This window comes from Callospermophilus lateralis, chromosome 3 (assembly GCF_048772815.1).
Source record: "Callospermophilus lateralis isolate mCalLat2 chromosome 3, mCalLat2.hap1, whole genome shotgun sequence".
Taxonomy (NCBI): Eukaryota; Metazoa; Chordata; class Mammalia; order Rodentia; family Sciuridae; genus Callospermophilus; species Callospermophilus lateralis.
Genome location: NC_135307.1, coordinates 152,266,899 through 152,286,649, shown reverse-complemented (window position 1 = coordinate 152,286,649; position 19,751 = coordinate 152,266,899). Strand labels below are relative to the sequence as shown.

Below are 19,751 nucleotides of genomic sequence, written 5' to 3'. Positions count from 1 at the left end.
TGTATGTTTAAGTCACTTTATTTTTGGCTTCTGATTCTCATGGGCTCCTATGACCAACACATGATGAGATTATTGTAAGGTGTTCTAAACAATATTTATGAAATTTTGTCTTCTGTTGTTTGGTCTAGGATGTCATGGCAGAGACACATTCATTAATTCTCTCTTACAGAGTTGCTACAAGATCAGAAATAGCATATGTAAGCATCCAGCATTGGCATTTCATCATGGTTTTAACATTTGTCTAATTGGTAATGATGTGGAATTTATTCCCTATTAGTCAATGATCACTTTATGATTTTTTTCTATTTATACATTTCTGTTAAAGTGTCTGTTTTTTGCCTTTTGACCATTTATTAATTGTTTTTTAAGTGTTGAGTTTTGAAGATTATTTATATATTCTCTGGACACAAATTTTCTCTGGGTATGTGATTTGCAAGTGTTTTCTCATGGATGGAACTTGAGAGCAATATATTAAGCAGAATAAACAGACTCAAAGTCAAGGGTTGTATGTGGAAGTAGAAAGAAAATAGAAGAGAGAAAGAGAGAGAGAGAGAGAGAGAGAGAGAGAGAGAGAGAGATATCATAAAAATAGAAGGGAGACCAGTAGAATAGAAGAAGGGGGAAAGGAGAGGGAGGAGGATGAGAAATGGGAGATGAAGGAGAATGAAATTGACCAACTCACATACACATGTTACATACAAACATGCAACAATGAACCCCACAAATTATGTATAATTATAAGGCACTAATTAAAAAAGAAAAAGAAAGTATTTTCTCCCAGGTTGTAGCTTGTCTTTTCATTTATCAGTATTTTTATTAGAGTAAGGATTGTGGTTTTGGTGTCATGTTTGAAAACTTTTTGCCTAACCTCGATTCATGAATCTTTTGTTCTAAAACTTTTATCATGTACTATTTTTTGCCTGTCGCTCCATTTGGTGTTAATTTTTGCATAAGTTTTGAAGTTGAGTTTGCAGCTCATTTCTATTGTGTGAGGAAGCTCACTGGTTTCAACATCAGAAAGACTATTCTTTCTGTACTGAATCATTATTTCAATAATGTCAAGTATCAGATGGGTCTGCTTTATTTTGTTTTGACTATTCTATTTTGTCCTGATGTATGATCTATCATTTTTGTTGTTGGAGTTTTCATGGAAATGGCTCAAAATCTTTCATGTATTTCAATTCAATATTTCTGATATTGGAAATTGGCCATTAATAATAATTCAACACACACACACACACACACACACACATATATATATATATATATATATATATATATATATATATATATATATATATATATTTATTACACATACACACACACACACCAGGAGGGAGAGTGGGAAAGAGAGAGAGGGAGGGAGGGAGGGAGAGATCATTGCAACATACATTTGCAAAGATTTGGAAATAACATATATATGTTCAACAACAAGGACATAAAATAGCACATTTTTATGCCTTGATACAATGCAATATTATACAACATAAGATAGAATCATAAATAATTTTCAACTTTAGGAAAATGCTTGTTTCCTAAGGTTAAGTTACGCACAAATCAGAACACAAGTTGGAAAAAATACAGTCCATGAGACGACACCACACTGAGCTGCTAGGAAGGCCTGCTATCTGCCCCAGTGAGTCATGCCCCAGCCTTAAGAGAGACTCCAAGTTCTTGGGCCAGATGCTAAGTGACACCATGCAATACTTATAGCCACCCCAAGGACTGCCTGATGGCACATTGCCAGCTGCCCTGACATTACCACTTTGATCTTCCTGGGAAGCCACCACTGCTCAGGGGATTGCCTCTCAAACTGCTACTAAAGAGGGCCCATACCTTGTCCTGCATGCTGAATAGTTAAATTATTTAAAACTTTTGTTTGATTACCCCCCTCCCCCTTTCTCAAAGAGACTTCTAGGATCAATCCCATTATACCTCCCACCCCATTTTCTTTATGACTTACCATGATCTGACGGATGCTCATCCTCTTACACCTTTGTCAAATACCTAATTGGACCCAGTTGTCTAACCTCTTCATCTTCTCCAATTCACCATCTTTCATTAGCAAAACCCCTCATTATCTCCACTAGTATTCTGAAAGTTCTCTTCCCTTTCTTGATCTAACTGAAACTTGGCTGGCCCTGTAGAACAAGTTTAAACTTTGATAAATAAAATTTTTCCAGAGGCCATTGATTTAGATCAGACTCTTGCACTAAGCACCAACACACCAATCCTATATGGAGTTTGATCCTATATGGTGATTTCTCTTTGTGTTGGGAGTGGGGTTGGTTCAGTTGTCCTACTCTGGGGAATTACCATCCTGAGGATAGGGCCAAGCCCATAGGTCCAGAACAGAAAACACTGTAGAGACTCAGCCCTTTGCTGCTCACATCCCTGTTTAATGTGCATGGCAGACCTGTGGGTGCTCCAAAAAGACCGTGATTTTGCTTGAGGCTTTCTCTGGCCACAAGCCTTGTTTGCCCACATGGAATAGGCCAAAGGTGCCAGTAATTTATTTTATATATCTATAAGCATCCTCTACAGGCAAGAACTAGGGAATCAGCATCCCAGCCTCTCTGCAGTTCAGGTGGGCCACCTCCAGAGCAGGTACTCTGCACAGTCTCCTTGGGTTCCCCATTGGGAAAGAGCTCCAGGTGCCCAGAGTCACCTGCTCATTAACACACCCCAAGTGGGTTTTCTTCCTTACCTCTCTCATTATACTTTCTGCGCACTTTCTGTTGACAGAGCATGGAGCCTTCATGGGCCCAACACTAGGCCAAGCTTTGTGCTCCCTTCTGATGGCCCTGAGGGACTTTGATAAAGCCAGAAGCACCACATGGAGCAATGCAATGCCTCTGCATTCTCCTTGTATCTCAGCCTTCTAATCTGCAAAGAAATGACCTTCGTCTGGATTGAAGATATTTGCAGCTGCAATAATGTGCAATTCTTTCTCTGAAGAAACAAGATATTTTCCTATTGCTAAATGTGCAGAGCTGGATCACAGTACTATAACCTGGACATATCTGTGCCTGCATTTGATGTCCTGCTGGATCACCTCCTTGCCTCTTTTACTCAACTCCAAATGCTGAGGAGACTGCTGTGTCCCAGCACTGCAGCACTGCTAAACTTTTTTTTTTTTTTGGCTGTACTGGGGATTGAACTAAGGAGTGCTCTACCACTTGAGTTACATCTCAAGATCTTTTTATTTTTTATTTTAAGACAGGGTTTTGCTAAGTTGTGGAGGCTGACCTTGAGCTCGTGATCCTCTTGCCTCAGTCACACTTCTTGAGATTCTAAGCATGTGCCTGGCACACTGCTGAGTTTTTAAATGTAAGTTTTAATTTAAAAGAATCTCAAACTTGCAGAAATGTAATGACAATGTAAAGAGCTTTTTCCTCTGAAACTTCATGGGGAAAGAACCTTTTCTGGCTTACTAATAAAAGGACACAAAGTCACCTGTTAATTTGGCCTTCTTCCATGAAGAATACCTTCTCAGTCTTTCCTTGATACCTTTGAAAGGTTATTATATTCTAGGATCTCCTTGAATTTGTACTTGTCGAATGCACACATGAGGATGGCATCCTGGTACAAGTGATATCCCATAACAGAAGCAGGTTCTTGATTCTCTCTTGGTTTGTGCTCCTTGGCCTCAGTAAGTGGACAATTTCCACATCTACTGGAAGCCCAGTTTCAGGTTATTTTTCTCTGCAGACCTTCAACTGCTTTGTTCTCCTTCCTGAGAACCAGTTAAGCTTGATAAAAGGAATCTCTGTTTACTGGGTGCCGTGCCAACTGCCTTAGTCCCTTCCAACTTCTGAAATAGTAACAATTAGAACTTTGAGAACTAAGGGACAGAAGTGTCCCTGAAATGAACACATTTATCCATCAGTTTACCATTCAGGGGCATTGTTGAAAGTGTGGGATGGGGCAGGGGACGAGAGACCCATGAGACTTGACATGAGTTCCTTGGCCATTTGGACTCCAGGAACGACTGTAATTGGCAATTCTGTTTCCTAGCACCCACCTTCCCTTCCAGTAAATTTCCTTGAGCCACTCATAAAAGAATTTTGCCCAATGCCAGAAAGAAAATTCCTGTTTTTTTCAAATGATAAAATATGTACATTGATGCTTGATCCTGTTTCTGATTTATGGGTGCATTAATAATTTATGAATGAATGATTGAAGAAAAGCCTTTTTTAAAAAACCACATCTTTTCTTCAGAGCACTCAAAAGGAAGAAATGTCCTAATACCAGATAGCAACTCTATTGTGTTCTCCTGGGTTGCAATTCTTCCCTGGCTAAATGACTGATGTCAAATGTCACACAAGAATCAGGCACCTGGACAGAGGTGTTCTGAGAAAGCTGAATTCTGCCAAAGCTCAGTGGGCAGATAAACTCCCTCTAGAGTGGCACCATTAGCCCCCACTGCTCCTGGACAACACAATGCTTCAGAAATATCTAAATATCCCAAACACCTGGGAGACCAGAGTAGACCAAGAAGGTGAGGAACGGGGCTATATTTGGTAAAGGACATTTTTTCCTTTGGTCTCTCCTACCCCTTCACTGCCAGGCTGAGCAGCAGAGGACAATGCCAAAAGTATCAGCTTGCCCGTCAAACCAAGGGCTTCTCTGTTGTGATTCTGAATTCTCCTGAGCCCTTTTGTGGTAAAATACAAGTAACATAAGACTTGTCATTTTAATAAATTTTAAGTACAGTTCAGTGGTATTAAACACACTATCATTGTTGTGCAATCACCTCATCATCCAACTCCAGAACTTTTTCATCATCTCCAGTGGAAACTCTATACCCATTAAACTATAACTCCCCATTTCTCTGCCCCCACGTTAGCCCCTGGCAGCCACCATTCTACTCTCTGTGTCTGTGAGTTTCACTGCTCTAGGTACTCATATAAGTCAAAGCATTTAGTACTTATCTTTTTGTGACTGGCATATTTTACTTAGTATAAATCCTTTAGGTTCATCCACAATGTAGCATGTATCACAGTTTCCTTCCTTTTTAAGTCTGAATGGTATTCCATTAGACATAAATGTCACATTTTGTTGATACTTTTATCGATTGATAGACACTTGGGCTGCTTGCAACTCTTGGCTATTGTAAATAGTGCTGCTATTAACATAAGTATACAAAATATTTTCAATTATGAGCCTCACCTGACAATGAAGCCAAACCCAGTAGAATTTCTGGGAGTTCCCACAAATCCCCCAGGGACCTTAGCCAGGAAGGCCTCTTCTTTGCCCTTGAATCTCCAGAAGATCTAGCCACATAATCCTGTTCCTGGGGTCCTGGACAGTCATTTGATTGACAAAAAATCTTTTGCCAGGACCAACCTCAGAAGCAGCAGCTCAATTCAGCATCCCCTGATCTCCTTGACGCTTAAATCCTCTGACCTAAAGTTGAAGGTCAACTTAAGTTGACCTGAGGACCCAGCCTGGTGTCCATGGTGAGAACTCTGGCTGCAGACAATAATCACTGCCCCTGGGAGAGACATCATGGTGATGGACACTTGCCTGATGTGGAACAGTCTTCTCTTTCTCCTGCCTGACTCAGAGAAACACCTGGAGGGGCAGAGAGGAGAGAGTGGGAGGGTACTAGGGGTAATAATGGAGATAAAAGGCTGTGATTTTCATGGCATTTTAATTTTTTGCTTTAACTGAGGGTATTAAAAGTAGACAAAAACTTGCACCTGCCAAGGAAGAAAGGCTGGGGTAAGTATCCCATGATTTCAGCTTAAATCATCAAAGGTCAAATCCTAGGAGTAAAAATGAACTAGAAATAGACCACTTTAAGAAGCCCGGCTTTGATGTTTCAAATAACTAAAAGAAATGATTCAAAAACCTAGAATTCTTTTTTTAATTGATTTTTAAAAAAATAAATGACAGTGGAACACATTACAATTCATATTACCCATATAGAGCACAATTTTTCATATCTCTGGTTGTATATAAAGTATGTTGACACCAATTTGTGTCTTCATACATGTTCTTTGGATAATGATGTCCATCACATTCCACCATCATTGCTAACCCCCTGCCCCCTCCCTTCCCCTCCCACCCCCCTGCCCTATTTAGAGTTCATCTATTCTTCCCATACTCCCCCTCCCTACCCCACTATGAGTCAGCCTCCTTATATCAGAGGAGAAAACATTTGGCATTTGTTTTTTTGGGGATTGGCTAACTTCACTTAGACTTACCTTCTCCAACTCCATTCATTTATCTGTAGATGCCATGATTTTAATTCTCTTTTATTGCTGAGTAATATTCCATTGTGTATATATGCCACATTTTTTTTTGTCCATTCATCTACTGAAGGGCATCTAGGTTGGTTCGACAGTTTAGCTATTGTGAATTGTGCTGCTATAAACATTGATGTGGATGTGTCTTTGTAGTATGCTGTTTTTTAAAAAAACCCTATAATTCTGTAGCCAGAAAAAATATTCTTTAAAGCCAAAATTAAAGCATTTTCAGAAAATCAACAAGGAGATAAACCTCAAGAATTCCAAAAGATGAAACTGATTCAGGGTATGTTTTTTGTTCAGAGTTGACCACTACAATAAAAGTATAACTTGAAAACCTCTAGATACCTGAAAATTTAATAGTACATTTGTGTTTTTTAATAGTATATTTCTAAATGACCCATGAATCAAAGAAAAAGTAACAAAGGAAATAAGAAAATTCTTTGTATTCAAATATAATAAACATATAATATATCAAAATATTCAGGATGCAGCCAGAGTAAGGCTTAGAGGACAATTTATAGTCTTAAATTCATTAGCCATGAATGGGGGACACCCAGAAGAGAGAAAAAAGAAATTTGTATAAACTTGTCAGACAGGGGCTTTCCTGGTAATATTGTTTAGTGAGAAGACAACTTTAGGAAACAGATAAAAGATATATCAACAGGATCCAAACAAAAATAAATATAATAGAGAGTTTTTTAGAGGGAAAGGGAAATGATCTCAGGAGGAAGCAAAGTAATATTGAAGGAATGTGACAGAAGGTCCATATATAGGTAAATATGAATGAATGGTGAATGTATAAAATAAAATAATATTGTTTTATTGGCTTTCAAATGCACTCATGCATGCATAACATTTTAGTCCATGATGGACCACATATGCAATAGTGGTACTTTAAGACTAGCTTAATTAAATTGTAGCCATCTTGTTTTGTGTAAATACATTCTGATGTTCACACAATGATGAAATAACTTAACAATGAATTTCTCAGGATATGAGAATAGTGACAAAATCCCCAATGTGAACTGATGCACACCCGAATTAAGAATTTAAATGCACCATGGCAATAACATAAACAAGTAGAAAAGCACAGTTTTAGTCAGATTTTTCACTGCTGTGACTAAAAGACCTGACAAGAACAGCATAAAGGAGCAAAAGTTTATTTGGGGCTCAGGGTTTCAGAGGTTTCAGTTCATAGATGGCATACTTCATTGCCCTGGGCCAAGATGAGGCTGATAATCAAGATTTAAGGGTGTGATGGAGGAAAGCGGTCAGATCATGGCAATCAGGAAACAGAGAGTTCTGCTCAACAGGGACAAAATATATACCCAAAGTCCTGATGCCAGTAACACACCTCCTCCAGTCACACTCTCTCTGCTTACAGTTACCACCAGTTAATCCATTCAAATGAACTAATCCACTAATTAGTTTAAGGTTCTCATATTCCTATCATTTCATCTCTAAATTTTCTTTCATTGACATACAATGAGCTTTCGGGGAACAACTCATATCTAAATCATAACAAGAGCAAAGGAGGAATAGTGTCCTAAGGGTCCCCTACATCCTTGAAGAGGTAAAAGTACTTATTAATCGGAGACTCAAGTCAAAGATACTTGTTATGATCACTAGAGTTATGCTCACTAAAGGAAGAGTAAAATTGAGGACGGGGGTAATAGACATGAAGGAAGAAGTGGAATTATAAAAAGATCTTGAATAATTGAAAGCAATACAAGAAAGGGGAAAAGAAGAAATAGTGACAAATGAGATGAATAGAAAACAAATAATAATATGGTAGACTTGAACCCAAACATTGCAGTGATAGTAATATTAGTCATCAGTTATCAGTGACATGAGCAATTGGAAATAGAACAAATGCTCCAAATAAAAAACTCTTAGGGTTTTGAAAACGCTTCTGAAAGCAAAGACAGATAAATTAATTGAGATACCATTTAGTAGTAAACATATAGGTTAAGTCATATCATGAAAATACTAATCACAGCAATGTAGATATACTTAACTCAGATATCAGACAAAGTAGACCTCAGAGCTAGAAGCTTTACTCCACATTAAAAATATATTTCTCTTTTTTTTCAAGCTTTATTTTTATTTATTTGTATGTAGTGTTGAGAATTGAACCCAGTGCCTCACACATGCTAGGCAAGCACTCTACCACTGAGCTACAACCCTAGCCCTAAAGATACATAGTGAGATAATGTTCAGAAAAGAAGGAGAGACAAATTCATAACCAAACCCATAGAGATTTTAAGACTCCTTAGTAACTGGCAGAAAGGAGACAAAAACTATACCAAAGCTAAACCCTACCAAACAACTCAATAAAACAAAATAAAAATAAAGGGTGTGTGTGTTGGGGGAGGAGGGAGGGAATACACACACACACACACACACACACACACACTCATATGTATATAAAACAAAATGGCTTTTCTATGTAGATATCTAACTGTATACCAAAAATTCAGAATATACACTGTTTTTGAAAAGCATAGAGAATATTGTTCATATTCCAAAAAAAAAATTCAAAGAAAAGAAGTTAAAGAATGTTCTTTGGACACAATAGACTTCAGTTAAAAGTTGATAAAAGATAATTAGAAAATCAACTATGGTTGAGAATAAAACAATGCAACTATTATAGCCCACAGGTCAAAAAGGATATCTGTGGAAATGTTTAGAAGTAAGGGAAAACTAGGAACTGGCACAACAGACAGGGAGGATGGAGCTAGGTGTACCTTCTGGCAGAGGAGAGCCAGGGCATGGGAAGATGGCCTCTCATAGATCCCCACACCCCCAACTCTTCATCACTCTTGGCTGCACACTCTGTACTCCTTTGAGCCCAGCTGGTGGTATGGGCTCTAGTCAAGGTCATGAACAGAACTGACAACCGCTTCAATTCCCCAGGAATGGGCTCATCAGAGTTCCTGGGAGTTCAGTCAACCCTGGCAATCCTTGCCTGCACTGTGCAAGGGCAAGCAAGGCAGGCACTGGGCCTCCAGGAATGGGGCTGCAGTAGCAGGCAGGAGCTTCCCTAGGAGCTCTCTAGTGGACCTCTTGGGAGCAGTCCTGGAGATATGCAGGCCGCAGGCAGGTATTTTGCATGCATGCCCTTGGGTGGGTTCAAGGCTATGAAAAATGTGACCTTTGCTCTGCCTTCTGCTTGGTGATTACAGGAGGGAAAAGCATGGGGGTGAAGATGAGGTGATGGATAGAGGTGCTGATGAGAAGGAGGAGGTCAGAGCCTCGGGTGGGCAGGGCTAATGTGGGCTCCTGAGCTGGGGAGGGCGTCGCCGGCTACAGCTGTCACCTCCTTCTCCACCCATGTATTCCTAGCCTCCAGTGCTGAGGCTGAGGACAGCCATGTTGTGGAAGGTGCCCCTGCTTATGGGACTCATTGTGCTGGGGACCCATATCTGGACCATTAAAAAAGAATTTGTAGACATTAGTAAGAATCTGGATTATTTTGTGGCATCAGTGGAGTTTGCTGTGGCTCAATTCAATGATGACAATGCGGAAGAGAATACATACAGGTTGCTAGAGGTTGGAAGAGCCCAAAAAAAGGTGAGTGGCAGTCACTGTGTCTGTACCCAAAGTATTGTCTCCCATTAAAAAACCTGACCAGGTGGAATGTCAGCAGGGACAGCAAGGAGTATTTCACATCTGCAGCACTCTCCTGTAGCCGAAGGTCTGCAGACCCATCCTCCCGCTCAGGGACACACTTTCCCTGATCTTTCCTGTTCCCTTGATAATGCCTCCTCCTTGGACTGATTTTTAGCTATAGGTGCTTGGATCCACAGGAGCCCTCAGCACCAACCACTCTACCACATCTACTGCTGCTGCCGCTGCTCTCAGCATTGGAGCTCAAGACCAGCTCAGTGTGTACAGTCTGAGCAAGGAGGGAGGGGCAGATGTGAGAGAGCCATGTGAGTGCTGTTAGTTTGCACACTAACAGTAACTGGTGGTAACTATTACAGTATTTGGCATGAATGTGTGAGTGTTGTTGATCTGTGTTGGGGCATGAGCATGCGAATGTCTGGTTTGTATTGGGCATGAGTGGATATCCTTGTCATCTATGTGGAATACTGAGTCCCTGACTGAATCAGGTTTTTAGACAATTTCCAAGTCAGTCCAGTGAGATGTATGTTCCACCCTGAGAGGATTTCCTAACTGGATTTGTTTTCTTTCTATCTTTTAGTAATTTCTGAGTTTTCATGGACTTCTATTTTAGGAATTAAAATTCATTTTACAAAAGCATGGTGCACATATATACTTGTCTCAGTGAATGTTTGCAAGAGGAACATTTTTACGAGGTCAGCCCCGACATGGGAAACAACATTCATGACCTCCAAGACACCCATGCTCCAGTCTAGACTCCCTCCACCAAAGACAGAGTGCCATTCTGATTTCTAATAGCAGGCTTAGTATTACCTTTTTTCCTACTCTATTCCAAATGAGTCACTCAGCAGGCCTTCCCTGATTCTGGCTGGTGCTTCTTAGTCATACTTTTGAGAATAGTCATATGGTCAGGTATAACTGTAATGTGTGCAGGGCCCTTGTTGTATAGGATTTGATTGTGTGAATGTGCCACACCCTGTATACCTAACTTATTGTTGCCCCATGTACTACCACATCTTAGCCATTGGGACAAGTACTGAGGAAAGACTTCAGTCTTAAGTTCACTTAGGACACATTTCTACTGACTTACAGAAATTGCATTTGCCTTCTTTTCTACTTGGTTCTCTTTTTATTTTATATTCACAAAAAGCAAATATTTAGCTGATCATTTTATCATTTCTTCTTGACAGACATGGACAATGATATTTTTAATGGACTTGGATATGGGCCGCACAATTTGTAAAAAGCATGATGAAGACATTGACAATTGTCCTATGCAAGAAGGCGCAGAAGAAAAAAAGGTTTGAGAAAGCATTGTGAATCCTCTGGGAATGCAAAGTAATATCAAGAAGGCCTTTGGGTGGAGCCCTAAGGAAAGTTGTTAGGGTAGTCCAGGGACAGAATGAGGGCTCCAGCCCTCTCTCCCACCAGCTCTCAGGGCTCCCATAATGGCTGGAAAGGGGGCATCTTAAACAGACAGAGCCTGCTTCCCATCCCTGGGAGCAGCCCTCTGCTCACAGGTTTACTGGCTGACCACAAGCAACCTGCAGACATCCATGTGACCTTGGTCTCTGGACAGAGCCCTCCCTCTGGTCCCAGCCCTGTACCTTTCTGAAACCCCTGAGGTTCAGACAGATATGTTCTCCCTGTGGTCCTCACTCTTCTTTTGCTCATGTCTGGGGACTGGAGGACTGTTTAGATCTATTCACCCACCTTTCCTTCTTGTAACTGGGTTGTAAGGACAATTCCTGGTGGGCTTGAGTTCTGATGTGGCCATCCTATGACCGACATGTGATCCATGGGATGTGGGAGTTTCAGGATGGTTGTCTATCAGAGGCATGCCATCAGTGGGGGGTCTCCCCCTCCAACCAGCATCCTTGTAGGCAGCCTCTGGGGTAGGTTTGTGCTGCTACTCTGTTTGATGGTGGCCAGCAGGACCGTCTTTCAGAATGCCTGCTGGCTCTGTCAGAGCACACAGCATGGGGACAGATCATCTGTCATGATGTGTATTGGAGAGGCTCTGAGTGGACTGGGTGCCTCAGTAGGCAAGGTGATGGCCTTCAGGCAGGTGCCCCCCTGGTACCCCTTGGGTTTATGTTGGGTGATCGATTTATCAACTTCTGCCCATTTTTCTAGTGGATACTTGAGTTTTATGAGCCTTATACCAGGTGAATGTTTATACTTTTCTTTTTTTTTAAAATTGGCTTTTAATGCATCTCAAGACTCTATACATGCTAAATGATCTCCATACATTACATTTTTTCTGATATATGTTACAATTATTATTTCTTCTAGGTGCGCTGTACTTTTCATGTGGATGCCCGACCTTGGTTTTCCCAGTTTACTCTTCTGTACAGCACCTGTACAGGTGGGGAAGGGGCCCCTGGCTTTTCACAGCAGAAATCTCCTCTTTCCCTAGACAGTCTGTAGTCCTAGGCTTGTGCAGTGTCAATGCAAATTAAAGGCATCTTTGAGTACATTATGGGTCCCTGAGCAGTTTTGAGCTCTTCTGTATTGCTTGTTTGCCAAGAATGTCACCATTAGCGATAAGCAATGGAGAATCTATTATAATTATTATATTACCTTGGCTGCAGGTGTAGAGTGTTGAGTAAATCAAACTTCTCAGTTCATGTGAAGCAATTCAGGCAGGGGCACCACTGGTTGGTTTGTGTACCTACACATTCATTCATTCTCCAATTTCTTCATGTTCCTCACCCATCTATTTAAAAGGAATGTAAAAAAAAATTGCCAGTGAGCAGCCATCTGTGTTCCCTCTGTTTCCATCTCAGGTACCAGGCTGACAGTGGGTGGCTTTTCTGCAGGGAGGTCAGTCCTATGCTCAGAAGTAGAGGGAGGGTATCAACACTGACAGTAGTCTGTCCTTGGGGACATGTCAGGCTTCCTGGCAGGGTTAGGAAATAAAACCAATAAATCCAGGATCCTGGTGAGAGGGTTTCAAGAACCTTTTTCAGTAATCAACAGATTGACAGAGTAAAAAATCAGAATTTTTTGATTTTATATTTTGGGACAACTTAGAAATCTATTTATTTATTTTTGCATTATAATTATACATAGTAGTGAGATTTGTTGTTACATAGTCATACATGCACACAATATAGCAATAAGTTTGGTCTATATTTGATTTTGTATTTCACCGACCATCCACCCAACAACTGCAGAGTATGAACCTATAGAAGTTTATCAAAACTGAACATCTTCTGGTTCATAAACCACACATCTTGATGAATTTCAAAGAACACTCTCTGGCCACTATAAAATTTAGGTAGACATTAACTTTAACTGCCCATCTCTATGTAATACAAGGACTAGAGAAGCAATCCCCATGCAGACTAAGCTATACATATTAAAACCTTCTGAAGTAACAAACGTGTGGATGCTTGTTGATATTGGGCTTTGAGGGACACGTAATAGGTCTGGAAATGCACATGCTGGAGGGTGGACAAGGCAGCCATCAATGACTTAGGTTTCCATTGCAAGAACCAAAGAATTCCCAGTTTAACCTGGAGAAAAATAGAAGGAAGGGATTATGATAAGAATGCATGAAAGAGGAAACAAAGGTGGATAGAAAGGATCAGGAATTCCAAGTCAGTTCTTCAGAAGGTCTAATGAAATGATTAACTCTTGGCAAGAGAGATCTAGAATTGGAGAAGACCACCATAACCTACTCCTGCAATGAAGAAGGGGCCTCTTACAGATCAGGCAGACCCCAGAAAAAGGGATGGTGAAGATAAATAAGAATTGGAAAGTTGCAGCATCTTGGGTGGGAGGAAGCAAGGGGGTTCACACGTGCTTTGAAGCATGGTTGGCTAAGCAGGGTCCCACTGCATTCCTCAGGCCCCCATGCTGTTAGTCATCCATTGATGTGTCAGGCCATCTTGGAAGATTATTTCCTCCCACCCATAAGTGTAGGAAGTTGTTCATGATTGTAGCCATCATTCTATCCACACTCCCATCTCTTCCTGTGTCAGCTCCAGTCCTGTTCTTACAATATGTTTCCAAAGCTGGGGCCCTTGTAAGGATTATCAAAGTTCGGGTGTCCTGATACCACAAGGCAGGGAAAATTGTTTCATTGCTCAGCATCCTCACTCTTATTGACAGCCTTCTTATCTTCCCAGCCTGTTTCATTGTTTCCTCTCAGTAGTCTTCCCAGGAGGAAGGAAGGGCATGGGTCAGTTCCTTTGAGAAAAGCCTGATACAGTGACACATGAAGGCCATGGGACCGTAAAGAGGCAGAGCTGGGTGAGGATGCTTGTCAGTCTATACTCAACAGAGTTGCCCCTTCCCCAGTTTCTGCCTCCTTCTTAGGCCCATGGCTGGTTATCCATGAACATCCTTGCAGAGCTACTACATTGAACTTGGCTTCCCTTTTGCCCTGGGAGTCTTACAGCCCACTGCCTTTGCTAAGCAAAAACATGGCCAGACCTCAGGTAAGGAAAGGGAGGTGGCAAGGTGACCAGCAGTCACCTGAAATTGTGGAGGAAATGATTCTCCTAGCCCTGTTGCTGGCTTCCTGCTTTGTACCCTTCTGAGGCTCCCTGAGGGCATGGACTGTAGTCTGGGTCATAGACAAATCTGGTGCTTACCTCAACTCACTCATACTCAGGATCCACCTTTACTCCTAAGAGTTCCATGGCTCTGCCAATTCTGGGATGCAGGGCTGTGAGGATAGACTAGGTGGGCTCCAGACCCCCCACCCAAGTCTTATCAGGGCTGGGCTGTGGCTGAAGGAGTTGTGCAGGCAAGGTGTATGTTATGTGCATGCCCACAGGTTGTTTTAGGGCTTATGTCACCATGAAGCAGAAAATATGACCTCTTGCTCTGCCTTCTTTCTGCTTAGAGATGATGGGAGGAGCAAGGTTGGGGAGTGGAGATGCAGCACTGGACAGAAACACTGGACAAAGGGAGGCAGTCAGCAGCACAGGATCTCTGGTGGGCAGGGCTATGTGGGATTAGAGTTGGCAAGGGAGTCACTAACTGTAGCTGCCACCACTCTCTGTAATGTGCCCCTAGTACTGATGCTGGCAGCCATGTTGTGGAAGGTGCTCCTGTTTGTGGGACTTGTGGTGCTGGGAGCCCACCTCTGCAGTAACAGATTTGTAGACATTGACAAGACCAAAGAGTATTTTGCTCTTTCTTTGGAGTATGCTATATTTTGGTTTAATGAAGCCTTGGAAGATAAGTTTGCCTACAAATTTCTGCGGGTCCGAAGAAGCCAGCGTGAGGTGAGTGGCCAAGTTTGCCCTGTAGTGCCCACTTTTTCTCTGAAACCAGGAGCGGGGTGGGGTGGGAATCCTAGGTCTGAGAAAAGAACAACTGTTTTTTTTTTTTTAATTTGGTAAGTATTTAAAAAATAAATAATAAGATATAACTAAAGGAGCTCCAACATGTGTATGTGTGTGTATGTGTATGTGTGGCACCTGAAAAGAAGGGCAGAAGGAAGAAAGACAGACAGAAAGAAATGTATTAATGTCTGAAACTGAGCTCAGGAGGACTGATTGGATGGGCACTGTCCCATTGCTCAGCAAGGCTGAAATGCACTATGCTAGGTAATTGGTGACTTGAATGCCACGAATGAGATAACATTCATGCAAGAAGTCAGTTGGGAAGTCGGTAACAGAGGCATAGGGACTGCTATGCTGGGTAAAGACAGGGGAAATATAGCTACAAAATCCATGATGAGTGAGATAGTGGGAAAATAGGGCAGAATGGGTCAGTGTAATGATACAGGGTTATGGGAGGTCAGGAAGGTTGGAAGGTGGAGCTATTTGGATGGGTGGTCAGGGAAGAGCCCTCTTCTATGGGCAGGGCTAGTCATGTGGAGGATAGGGCAATAGAAGTGCCCACAGTCTCAGGGATATTCCTGGGCAAGGATGAACCAGATGTACTCAGGAGGATGCCTGAAATTCCACGGACCTGTGTCTCTGGGAAGGAATGCTGAGATGCAAGTGTGCAGGGGTATCTGGGTGCTGAGGAGTTAGGATGCTGAACTTGGAGTACAGGGAATCCACTGGATGTTGCCCTCCAATGAACTAGCAAGCTTCTTTTAGATGCTAATTGTGTGTCAGTGGCCTGCAGTGCCCTCAGGAAAGCTTGAAGCAAGTATGAGCCCCTGATCACCAGGAGGTAGGCAAGGGTTAGATGTGGTGTATGCTGATGTGAGCGGAAGACCTGAGTGAAGTCAAGGAGGGGACCCTACAAGTTTGTCTTAAACACAAGGGATGGGACTTTACCATCTGAAAGCCCAATCAAGAAGATGGGCAGAGGGAGATGGAGAGATCTGGTTAGGTTACAGCACATTGAAGAGTCCTAAGACAACCCTGTGGAATGGTCATAAAGGTCGTAGGTTTTAGGGGACAGATTGGCCCTGACATTTAGGTGGCATCAGCATTTGCTGTTGGTAAGTTTTCCCACCAAGATCTGTTTTTGTCCCTTACTGCTTTCTTTGAATACAATAGTGACCATGTCCAGTAGTAACAGTACCCATGCTCAGAGCATTGTCCCCACATAAAGAGCCCTGAGCTAGTGGCACATCGTCAGGGACTGATGAGGAGGGTTCCATACCTGCAGCATACTCTTGCAGCCTTAAGTCTGTGGACCCTCCCACTTGCATAGGAACACACTTTCTTCGGCTTTTCTTGTTGCCTGGGATGCCTCATCCTTGGGTGATCTCAGCCCTCAGCCCTGGGGACCACAGGAGCCTTCAGCACCAACCTCTTCACTGCCTCTACTGCTGCTGCCCAGCTGTAGAGCCCCAGAACTCAGTTTGTGGGGGTAGTGCAAGAAGGGAGGGGCATGGATGAGGCAGCATGTATGAGTGTTGGTAATGTGTGTCAGGCATGGATACATGTGAGAGTGTAATTGGTATGACTGGCACATGTGCATGAGGTGTTGTTGGTGTGAGAAATGAGTGTGTAAGTGTATGATTGGGGTGTGTAGGGTACAAGAATCTGGGAGTCTGTGGTGAAACACAACTGGCAAGGATGTTCCAAAGGCAGGTTCCCACTTAATTCACAGAGAAAGACTTGGGAATTGTCTCTCATTGCAGCACCAGGTTAGCATTTTTCATATTGGACCATTAGAGCGAGTGCTTGTTACATGCACATTTGTGCAACTTGAAAATGGCTACTAGGGGCAGCAGGGAAATGCGAGTGGCAGGGAGGTTCCAAAGGCAAACAAACTCCTGCTTAATTCACAGAGGGCATTGGGAATTGTCCCCAGTAAGTGCTGACCCTAATGTGTTGGGCCTGAGTGTGCGTGTGTCAGGCATGAGTGTGTATCGTTGTCACCTGCCCCTATTCTTAAGTTCCTGAGTCATCACCTTTCTAAGAAGCAATTTCAAGGTCAGTCCAGTGAAATGCATGCTCCACCCTGGGAGGATTTCCTGGTTAGTTTTGCTTTTCCTTCCTGTTTGGGTGCTTCATGAATTATTATTGACCTCTAGTTATGGAAATGAAAATAACTTTAAATAAATTATTTTTTGTAAGACCACAATATTCTTTTTGTAAGACCACAATAAATATTTAGAACAGCATGGGGCAGTTAATATATACTTCCACAAATGTATGCCAGCTGTTTCTGTGCATTTAGTACCCACCTGAAAGTCAACTTCCCAGCTCCCCATCATCACCCATAACTATGATTTTTTCCCTTTTTACTGGTGTATTGTAATTATACACGGCACTGGGAGTTGTTGTTACATATTCATACATGCACACAATATAACAGTATCATTTGGTCAGTTTCATTTCCCAGTACTTCCTCTGCTGCTCTATGTAAAATTAGTCATTCAGCATTCCTTCTATGTGTCTGGCTGATGCTGCTTAGGCACAAATTTGAGAGTAGTCATTTTGTCCGTCATGGTTGTAGCATATGAAGAAGGGTCCTTGCTCTATAAGATTTGATTGTGCAACGTGTTACACCCTGCATATTCATCACCCTGACCATGGGAAGCCAGGGGAAGAGTGCTGACAGAGGACTTTTATGTCTTCTTTAGGTGTATTTAGTATTTAATGGGCATTTTTTTTTTTTGGGTGCTGGAAGCAAAACCCAATGCCTTGTGTATGCTAAGCATATCCTCTACCACTGAGCCATACTTTCAGCTTAATGGACATCTTTTTGTAGGGAAATGGAGAATTAAGAAGAAAAATTGAAATAAAAAAGAGATTGTAGATGATATGTATATCTTTATTGACATGCAAATGAACATTCACATCTTTTGTTCCTTTTTCTATTTTTTCTCTTTGTTTATTCATTACAACAAGGTATTTCATAATAGTTTCTGCAATTTCTTCTTGACAGCAATTTAATTGGACATATTTAATAGACGTGGAGATGGGTCGCACGATTTGCAAAAAACATGATGAAGACATTGACAATTGCCCGTTACAAAAAGGCGCAGGAGAGAAAAAGGTTTGAGAAAGCATTGTGAATCCCCCGGGAATGCAAAGTAATATCAAGAAGGCCTTTGGGTGGAACCCTAAGGAAAGTTGTTGGGGTAGTCCAGGGACAGAATGAGGGCTCCAGCCCTCTCTCCCACCAGCTCTCAGGGCTCCAACACTGGCTGGAAAGGGGGCATCTTAAACAGACAGAGCCTGCTTCCCATCCCTGGGAACAGCCCTCTGCTCACAGATTTACTGGCTGACCACAGGCAACCTGCAGACATCCATGTGGCCTTGGTCATGAGATGGAGCCCTTCCTCTGGTCCCAGCCCCGTACCTTTCTGAAACCCCTGAGTTTCAGATAGATGATGTTCTCCCTGTGGTCCTCACTCTTCTTTTGCTCATGTCTGGGGACTGGAGGACTGTTCAGTTATCTATTCACCCACCTTTCCTTCTTGTAACTGGGTTGTAAGGACAATTCCTGGTGGGCTTGAGTTCTGATGTGGCCATCCTATGACCGACATGTGATCCATGGGATGTGGGAGCTTCAGGATGGTTGTCTATCAGAGGCATGCCATCAGTGGGGGGTCTCCCCCTCCAACCAGCATCCTTGTAGGCAGCCTCTGGGGTAGGTTTGTGCTGCTACTCTGTTTGGTGGTGGCCAGCAGGACCATCTTTCAGGCTGTCTACTGGCTCTGTCAGAGCATGGGAACAGATCATCTATCATGATGTGTATAGGAGAGGCTCTGAGTGGATGGATACCTCAGGGTGATGGCTTCTAGGCAGATGCCCTCTAGTGAGCCCTAGCATTTAGGTTGGGGAATTCAGTGATTTCTGCCCATTATGCTGGTGAATCCTTGAGCCTTCTGAGCTCTGCTCCAGGTGAATGTTTTTGCTTTTATGTTCTCGTTTTCTTTTGTTTTTGATGAATATTGAGCCTCTACTTACTACATGTTAAATGATATCAATGCATTACATTACATTTAACAATTTATGCATTGTAATTTTTTTTTCAGGTGCGCTGTACTTTTATTGTATTTTCCTTAGCATGGATGACCAAGTTCAACATCCTGAACAGCACCTGTTTGCAGACATAGACAGGGAAGGGATCCTTGGCTATCCACAGCAGAGGTCCTTTCTTTCTCTGGAGTTTGACAGCCTTTCGTCCTGGGTCTGAGCAGCACCAGCACAATTAAAAGTATCTCTCACAGCACCTTCTGGGTCCTTGAGCTGTTTTGTATCTTGCTGTAGTATTTCTTTGCTATGGATGTCACTATCAGTGACAAACAATGGAGAATTTATCATTGTCATTATTATTACCTTGACTTCAGGTGCAGACTGGTAAGTTCTGTGAAGTAGTTCATCCTTCATTGGATGGTTCCATTCATTTATTCTTCCATCACTTCATTCATTCATTTATTCATTCTCCAATTTCTCCATGCCCTCATCCATGCACTCAGAAAAAAAT

At 42.1% G+C, this 19,751-nt stretch overlaps 2 protein-coding genes across 2 annotated transcripts; both read left to right on the top strand.

Moving 5' to 3' along the window:
• Positions 1-9,629: 9,629 nt before the first annotated feature.
• LOC143394848 (cystatin domain-containing protein 1-like) lies at positions 9,630-12,314 on the top strand. The gene is made up of 3 exons (XM_076849436.1): positions 9,630-9,830; positions 11,075-11,185; positions 12,180-12,314. The coding sequence occupies exons 1-3, from the start codon at positions 9,630-9,632 to the stop codon at positions 12,312-12,314; spliced, it is 447 nt and encodes a 148-aa protein (XP_076705551.1).
• A 2,618-nt stretch (positions 12,315-14,932) lies between these two features.
• Positions 14,933-19,380, top strand: LOC143394288 (cystatin-12-like). Its single transcript, XM_076848899.2, has 3 exons — positions 14,933-15,127; positions 18,204-18,314; positions 19,300-19,380. The coding sequence occupies exons 1-3, from the start codon at positions 14,933-14,935 to the stop codon at positions 19,378-19,380; spliced, it is 387 nt and encodes a 128-aa protein (XP_076705014.1).
• The last annotated feature ends 371 nt before the right edge of the window (positions 19,381-19,751 follow it).